The sequence below is a fragment of the Anguilla rostrata genome, chromosome 2 (assembly GCF_018555375.3).
Source record: "Anguilla rostrata isolate EN2019 chromosome 2, ASM1855537v3, whole genome shotgun sequence".
NCBI lineage: Eukaryota > Metazoa > Chordata > Actinopteri > Anguilliformes > Anguillidae > Anguilla > Anguilla rostrata.
In genome coordinates, this window is record NC_057934.1 from 70075827 (window position 1) to 70084869 (window position 9043).

Consider the following 9043-nt stretch of genomic DNA (forward strand, 5'->3'; position numbering starts at 1 on the left):
TTCAGGAACTGAGTTTCATCTGTTGACATTAGATAAGGCAAGATGAACAAATTTCCATGGCCTCCCGCAGGGCAGTACCATGCACACGCACTTGGCCCTGTTCAGACGAGATTCGTTTTCCAAGGGAGCGAAGGTAATTTAAATTTTTTTTACAGCGCTATTCAGCTACTACACACATGTTCCTCGAAGGCAGACATCTCTTTGACTCAGGTAGATGTATTTACATTTGATTCGTGGAGTATTTGGCTGAAGTTTTACATATTTCCAGAGCGCTGTTTGGTGGTGAGAAAATAACAGTGTGCGTGTGTGTGTGTGTGTGTGTGTGTGCTCATGTATATCAAATAGGTGACCTTAAAATATTGTATTATTGATGCTTCAGTCAAATTATCCAGTCCAGGACATATTTATTTAACAGAACCCGTGAGAGAGAAATGAGAACTCCAGGTGGACAGACACAGAGAAACTTCATCAGACTAACCTGGTGAGGTCATTTAGAACGTCTTGGTTTAGCCGTAGTGTTGCTTCATTGCCGTTGTTTTCTGGGAGGATAGATAAAATGTAAAATTATGTTTTTTAAATGTTTTTTTGTGGCAACAATCATTCAAGTATATTCTTTGAATTTTCAATAATACATATTTTTTTTGAAAATACATTTTTGTATAATCATAATAATAATTATTATTACAAGAATAAATAACTGGGTATATAGAATAAACAAATTAAGTTGTAAACTATGTTGAATAATTTACATTTCTAATAGAACCAAATGTGTATTTGTGGATTGGAATATATCATATGATTTGCTTTTTTAAAAAAAAAAATCAAGTCTGCACTGTTTTAGGAATAAGCCTAGCTGTAGTTTGAAGAGATGCACTATTTACACATGCTTCCTGTACTACCTTACCTGCATTCGATACGAACTGCATTTTTGCAGGTGGTGGTTTAGTATAATGGTTTGAGAACTGGGCTAGTGACCTGAAAGTTGGTAGTTAGCTTTCTGGGGTGACAATGCTATTGTACACATAAGCATTTGCTTAAGTTATGAAACCACACATAGAAGACCTTCAGAGCATTTATAACTATGTAAATATGATACTTAAATTATGATGCGTGTACAGTATTTAAATCTTTGTTTCTGCGTCTGTGTAGGTCGACTCTGTGCAGTGATGAAGCAAAGCGTGGTTCTGCTTCTGATCATTTCAGGTCAGCTGTTGCACCAGAAAATACAGGGAGACTGTGAGTGTGTGTGTGTGTGTGTGGCTATGAGTGTGTGTGTGTGTGTGTGTGTGTTTGTTTGTGGGTGAGTATGTTTGTAAGCTGCCCATGCAACAACATGCTGAAAAAATACAACCTTTTGATTTTCTTACTTTTTTCAAGTAATATTGTATTCGTGTGTATATTTGCACGTGTCTGTGTGTACATGCACTCGTCTGCATTTGCATGTGTATGTATGTGTGTGCATGTACGTATGTGCGTGGGTATGTGTGCATGTGTGTTTGCCTATGTGCATGTGTGTGTGCATGTACGTATGTGCGTGTGTATGTGTGCATGTGTGTTTGCCTATGTGCATGTGTGTGTGCATGTACGTATGTGCGTGTGTATGTGTGCATGTGTGTTTGCCTATGTGCATGTGTGTGTGTATGTGTGCATGCGAGTTTGCCTATGTGTATGTGTGTGTGTATGTGTGCGTGTGTGTGTATGCGTGCATGCGAGTTTGCCTATGTGCATGTGTGTGTGTGCGTGTGCGTGTGTGTGTATGTGTGTGTGTGTGTATTCCACAGGACTTGGCATGCCCTGTTCCTGCCTCTCTCGTCAGTTTCACTTTGTGAACACACGAAAGAACTGGACTGAAGCGCGGAGCTACTGCAGAGAAAAATACACTGATCTGGCAGCCATAGGCAGCCAGGAGGAACTGGAGGCTCTGATGAAAACAGCCAATGTGTCTGCTGATATGATCTGGGTAACATTCTATGACAAAACAAAGTACTGTCAGATGTGTCTGACAAACGAATGGTTCAACAGGATGAAACTGGACAATGTGACGAGATATAAAGCCCCATTATGGCGCGAATCCTGCTTCCAAGATCATTGCAGCAATGTAGCTTCCTTCATCTGCTACACCGGTGAGCCCTCCTGTGTTTTTTTCTCATAACGGCCAGCAGTGCCGTTTGAATCAGAGATAAACTTTCATAAGGCTGTCACTGATTACTTGAATGTTTTTCAAAAAAATGCACAAATACAATTATTAAGGCCAAATTATAATAGAAGTTTCATAGCAGATCAGATTCATTGCAAATGGACTGAAATAGATACGCTAACATAAAGACTGACAGTGAACAGCCAGCGCCAAGTAGCCATTGCAGGCTAAACAAGTAAATGGCTCACATATTTTTCTTTTGGCAATCATTCTCAGGGAACTTTGTGTTTAAGCTAAAATAAAGAAAATAAATAAATTGTCAATATAAAATAACAAAAACAAGCGTAGTTGGTCCTAGTTGGTCCAAAACGGTCCTAGTTGGTGAGTAGCTATTGGTTTCCTTTGGCTCTGAGTTCTATGTTTGTGGGAGCCCAAGAGTATACTGCAAATCCCACAATGCACTTCTTCATGCTAGTGATTAATAATTTAGATTAATGTACAGTCACTTTAAACTAATCGAGACTAAACAGACATTTTTATTGTTCGTATGGCTACAAGCCCTGGATTTCAGACAAAACAGTTTCAGAACCAATGCGCCACAAAGTGCTGGACAGCTCCTGCACTCAACAACAGAGGACACGACACAGAGCATTGCCTGATATTCGGGGGTGATACAAAAAAAAACCCCCACAGCTGCCCAAGCATGAGCCTGGCACGTCTCCGAGTCCATAAAATTGAGCGCAGCCCAAAACCTGGCGGTTCTGATCGGGTCCCGTCAGGCTCGGGTCGGGCTTGAGAGCTGTAACTCAGGCTCCCGGATTTGCCCAACCTGCATATATATGGGCCGTGGGAGGCAACCCACAGGGGCACGTGGAGAACACGCAAACTCCACACAGAAAGGCCCTGGCCGAGATTCCAACCTGGGACCTTCTTGCTGAGGCGACAGAGCTACCCACTGCACCACCGTGCCACCCGTAAAAAGGACAATTGTTTTGTTGAATAAAACATTTAAAATTCTATTATTGGAAATTCCGAACATGTTTCTGTTATAGAAGGAAAAAAAAAGAAAGAAATTGCATCATATGTAGCTTGTGCATTTTTCTGCATGCTCCTGAATTTTCCAGATCAGGAAGTTCTCTGCAGATCTGGAAATGAGGAGAGATTCCTCCCTGCTCATTGGAGGAAGAACGGGAAATGATGAGAGATTCCTCCCTGCTCATTGGAGGAAGAAAGTGACACTGAAAACATTAGTGTGCAATTCAACAACACGCAGAGCCTGGTGTTATATTAACATTTACAGAGTTTATACTAGTCCAAGTGGGACCAAATGTTTGTTTACCAAAGCTATTTAACTGTGACCGTTAACTGAGCATGCAACACAGACTACTGTACTGAAGACTGCAGAGATCAGCAGAGATTCTGTTTGACATTCCTTTTAATTCCATTAAATTTTTCTTCTTCCTGTCCCTCCAGACAACCTGGTCCTGGTTGGAGAGAATAAGACTTGGGATGAGGCCCAGAGGTACTGCAGGCAGCACTATGGGGACCTGGTCTCCCCTTCCACGGGGCTGCTGCAGCGCTGGGTGAAGAGGAGGACTCAGAAAGCCTCCACTGCTCATGTGTGGCTGGGTCTGTGGTACTCCTGTGCCCCTCCCCAATGGCTCTGGGTCAACGGGGATGCCTACGGGTACCAGAATTGGGGCCCGGGGAACGACATCCGGGAGTATGGCCGCAGGGGGGCGGTAGAATCTGGAGCAGGGCGCTGGGTCAGCCTGCCAAAAACCGAGAGGCTGAACTTCATATGCAGCAAATGTGAAGGTGAGTCTGGGGCAAAACAAGAAGTAGTGGGGGGGTTAGGACCCAAACGCAGAGTGAGGGGAAAAAACTCAAACCTCCAAACGGTAAGAAACAAAGACTTTACTTAACAAGAAACAGAACAAACAAATCCGGAACAAAAGGGAACAAAAGGCCTCACAGGGCAACTCTTAAAAAACACAAAGTAAATTTTCAAAAATCCAAAAGCACGTGAAAATGGAACGTGGGCAAAAACACAGGAAGCTACTCTCAGGAGGAAACACGCGGGACAGAAACACAATCAGAGGCACACACAAACAAAACAAGGATCCAGCACCTGAGTCAAGGAGAAGGTAACTTAAATAGATATGACACAGGAGGGCACAATGAACAATCAGGCCACAGAGAGGTAAGGGAAAACGAGACTACCCAAAAACAATAATAGAATAATTGAAAACAATAATACAATTAGACAGGGTAAAAGGACAGAACTAAAAACTGAAGTGTCGCCATCTGGTGGCCCAAAAAGGGAAAAGGACACAGACCACAGAACCATGACACAAAGACAACACCCCCAAACCGCCCCAAAGACAACACCCTCAACTGCCCCAAAGACAACACCCCCAAACCGCCCCAAAGACAATACTACAAAACTTTCCCGAAGACAACATCCCCAAACCACCCCTAAGACAACACCCCCAAACCGCCCAAAAGACAACACCCCCAAACTGCCAAAAGACAACACCACAAAGCTGCACACCAGAGTTTATTTACAGCCACACTCTCATGCACATGTGTACACTCTCAAAACAGATGTGTTAAAAACACATAATGCCTTTTAGCCGACCTCCATGTCTGGCAACAGTTGGGCGGCAGTGTAGTATAATGCGTAAGAGGTTGGTCTTGTCACCTAATGGTCGCAAGTTCGATTCCCTGGTAGGACACTGCTGATGTACCCTTGGGCAAGGTATTTAACCAGCATTACTTCCGTATATATCCAGCTGTATAATTTGGATATGAGGTAAATGCTATGTAAAAAGTTGTGTAAGTCACTCTGGATAAGAGCGTCTGCTAAATGCCTGTAATGTAGTGTAGTTAAGGACAACACATTTTGTGTTACTTTCAACATAGTCTTAAAATGTCTCCCTTTGGAATATGTAAATTACGTATTTGTAACACAAAAGCAGAAACTGACACAAAATGTGTTGAAACGAATTAGTAACTAAGTAATAACACAGAAAGTGCCTTGGAAATGAACACATCCTATTTATTTTATATATTTTACAATTTAAATGATATGTTATTATATGTTTTAGGGGATGGTCGGCGCAACTCCGCAGTGAGACAGAGGCTGGTACTACGAGTGAAGCTGAACATATCGGCATCTGTCAATATGGCTGATCCAACAGCTGGGGAAGCCATTTTACAGCAGGTGAGAGAGAGAGAGAGAGAGAGAGAGAGAGAGAGAGATTACAACATGTTAAAGATTTTAAAGATTTTCCGTGTCTCATTTATGGGTAGCCATCGATGACAAAACATCTTAAAATATGGTCTTATCACAGTTATTTTGGGCCTGTTGTCACAGCAACACGTGCCATGTTAACACAGCATTATTGCTCGCTTCAACGCGCTCAGAAGAACCTCAGCCAAGCAGCCAAGCGGGAATTGTGTGTAGACTAGCATGTTGCGTAAAGTTGGTGTTCATCATCATTGAGTCTCTGTGTTCGCGATTCTTTCTGAGATGAAAATGCAACTGGCCAATGATGGGATTACCAGAGTTGAGCTGACGTGGAGAAAGCAGAAGGATGGAGAGATATTCCACCTGAAGGATTACATACGCCCTTGATTGCCCAACTTGTCTCTTTTACAGAATTAACGTCCTCTAACGTGTGTGGTAGTAACAGCACGATATGTGTGGTATCTCAACATGATATCTTGGAATTTAATTGACATCTCTGTCAAATGATCTAATCATAACCATCCCTGATCTTATTGTTTTCTGTAGGCTGTAATACATATTATTCTTGTATTCTACTGCTTTGCTATTTAAAAAAAAAATAAAATAAAATAATGGCCACCACCTTTCAAATATCTCATTAATTCAAGTTGTTTCCTGTCTTTGAATCTTTTCACACTCACGTCATTAAAAACAATTATCACTACTTGCTCGATAGGTTACGTTAAGATGGATATTTATGAAGGTTCATTCTCATTCACCTGGAGGTAATCGCTCCCTGTTATTGTTATTACATTACATTACAGGCATTTAGGAGACGCTCTTATCCAGAGCGACTTACACAACTTTTTACATAGCACTTTACATTGTATCCATTTATACAGCTGGATATATACTGAAGCAATGCAGGGTAAGTACCTTGCTCAAGGGTACAACGACAGTGTCCTACCCGGGAATCGAACCTACGACCTTTCGGTTACAAGCGCAGTTCCTTACCCACTGTGCTACACTCCGTCCTATGATTTGGGAAATGGAGATGTGTTAATCTGAAAGATGGAATTAAATCGGTGTGAATATTTACTCCAGTGTAGAGAGCAATGGATACATTTTTTAAGCAATGGCTGGATCTTGGGTGGTTCAACAACGTACACAAAACCATGTGACCTGTGTGAAGAGAAGCTTTATTGGCTTTATTTATTATACCTATACAGCACCAGGAGTTTGGCACTTTTTAGCATTCCCTACAGAAATAACCACAATGACCACAGACTCTCAGCCCTTAAAAAACATTCATTTATGTACCCTCTCAAATAACTTCACAAGTCCACCCAATAAAGCCCCTAATTTAGGGGATTTTGCATATTCTTCTTTTTCTTCTTCTTCTTCTTTTTCCTGCCAGTTAAATCATCACAAAAAGTCCAGGCCCACAAACAATACCTCTCCCCATTGGACCTTTAGGTGTTTTTGTACAGCACTTTGAGCTGCTTTTTGGCCCTTCCCTCTAAGGGGACAAGTGGACTCAAATCATGCCGGGAAAACGCCCCCCTCAGCATAACAGAGCCCCTCACTGCTGGACCGTTCACTTGGTGTACGCCGCGCATTTGCACGTATGCACTCGCCCACTTGTCGAGAATATGGCGAAGGTGGACTCGTCCCGTATTTCTGTAGACCAGTGCCTATGCTTTTTGCACCACTGAACTCTTCGTAATGAGGGGCTTACGCACTGCAGCCCTACTATAATATCCTACAAAAGCACGTCCTGCATTGACATTCTCAGTTCCCTGAGGAGCGGTTGCTCTTCTGCTCACACTAATGCACAAGCATCGCGGTGCATTAGAATGTGCACGTTCGCCCATAATTTCCGACCCTATTTACGGATGCCTTTAACATAGTTTTAATTGCAGACGTCTCTTTAGCCACTGTTCCTGTTGAAACACTAGCCAGCTGAGCAGTCTTTGTGACTGAAGCTCCTGCCACCCATGCCCCAATAATGAACCCTCTTTCAAAGTCACTTAGGTTTTTCCCTCTTGCCGTCTTGATCCAAAATCGAGGTCAACTGGGCCTGCTCAGGATTTTCATACATGCCACAGAGCATGACAGAACGTTAATTGCCTAATTGTATCATGCAGTCAACTGTATAGAAGCATCTGCATTCGTTTTGTTTCTCCACTCAATTATTCAAGTTGTTCCTTTAATTTTTTACCTGCCTGTGTGTGTGTGTATATATATATATATATATATATATATATATATACACATATTTCCTTTTCCTAAAACTGATCCCAGCTTGTAATTAACAACAACAGTGCCCTCACTCTCAGTCATCACTCCATCTTGTTTATAATCAGTCTTTGTGTGAAGTCCGCATTACTAAGTTTGGACTGAAATTAATAACTAGTTTCATAATGAGCACGACAGCTCTGGAAATTTGACCTAAATATTTTTTGAAACATTCCTCAGCAAACCAACCCTTCAGTCACAGCTCTTTCGTTCTGCGTTCACAGACCGAAAACTCAAACCACGCTTGCGAGGGAGTGGAGGTTTTGGGAGACCAACCGCGACTGAACAGGGGGTTCTTTAAGCTATTCACCAGAGGTAAAATAGCCACAAAGTCTCAAGAGACAAGGACAGCGGAAAAAATAAGGGAAAGGAAAACAATACTCCTTAGGGAGAGTATCCCAAAGAAAAGCTCTACACAACCCACGTACTGGGTAAAAAAAACTAAAGCTTAAGGAGTATGAACTCTGAAAATAAAACAAAACTGCCGGAGCAGAAAACGGGGCAACTCAAAGAAAACAGACCTCAAACCGAGGCTGAAAAGGTAACACCCTAAAGAAAGAATTCTGAGCTTAGATTGTGGCGCTAACTTGTTGCCAACAATCTAATAAGCTAAAGACTGTTGTGCTAATTTTATAGCCACAACAATCCAATATCGCAACTCAATCCTTTACCTTTACCTTTACCTTTACCTTTACCTTTACCTTTACCTTTACCTTTACCTTTACCTTTACCTTTACCTTTACCTTTACCTTTACCTTTACCTCGCTTGACAGAATACCGGCTCTCGTGCAACATAAGTGACACTGAAGCAAAGCTTATCGGCTTGCTCGGGGTTTAAATAGAAAGCCAACAGCTGCAAATTGTAAAAAGAAATTTGCACGTATATAATTCAATCAACTCAATGGCCGTAGTAACTGAAGAAAAGGCGCATAAAAAAAACCAATGGCCGTAATAACTGAAGAAAAGGCGCAGGAAGGAAAAGAAATGGTGGCATCAGCCAAAACCATGACAACGCTATTGCGACATGAGTCACGCTATTGCAACAGTACACCCGTATCCTGACACCAGAGTGAGTAAAGCAACAGCTGCATGGATTGAGGATGTAGAAGAATGACATGCTGTGACGTAAGCGTATCATCCCGGGATTTTGAGGACCCTCGGTTGGAGAAAATTTCGCCAGCTTTCTCATCCAGAGTGCTCAACAACTGTACACAATAAGTGTGCAGATTCATGTACAGCCCTGATTTCACTAACGAGCTAACTTCCTGAACTGAGGAGCAAATCAGCAAAAGCAGTTGGCGTCATCAATGATCGGAGCAAATATGTACACTGCAGGCCGAAAGACCTGGATTTGAGTAGCCCTGTTCCGTACATTC

At 42.1% G+C, this 9043-nt stretch overlaps 1 protein-coding gene across 1 annotated transcript; it reads left to right on the forward strand.

Moving 5' to 3' along the window:
* Nucleotides 1-413: 413 nt before the first annotated feature.
* Nucleotides 414-5988, forward strand: LOC135248623 (uncharacterized). Its single transcript, XM_064323444.1, has 5 exons — nucleotides 414-481; nucleotides 1150-2123; nucleotides 3611-3955; nucleotides 5248-5363; nucleotides 5673-5988. Exons 2-5 carry the CDS (start codon nucleotides 1307-1309, stop codon nucleotides 5775-5777), a joined length of 1383 nt encoding a protein of 460 aa, XP_064179514.1. The 5' UTR covers nucleotides 414-481; nucleotides 1150-1306; the 3' UTR covers nucleotides 5778-5988.
* Nucleotides 5989-9043: the final 3055 nt, after the last annotated feature.

Coding starts and splice junctions, on each gene's coding strand:
- LOC135248623 (XM_064323444.1), top strand. CDS start 1,307: ATGTTTGTAAGCTGCCCATGCAACAACATGCTGAAAAAATACAACCTT. Junction 2,124..3,610: donor TTCCTTCATCTGCTACACCG/GTGAGCCCTCCT, acceptor CTGTCCCTCCAG/ACAACCTGGTCCTGGTTGGA. Junction 3,956..5,247: donor CATATGCAGCAAATGTGAAG/GTGAGTCTGGGG, acceptor TATATGTTTTAG/GGGATGGTCGGCGCAACTCC.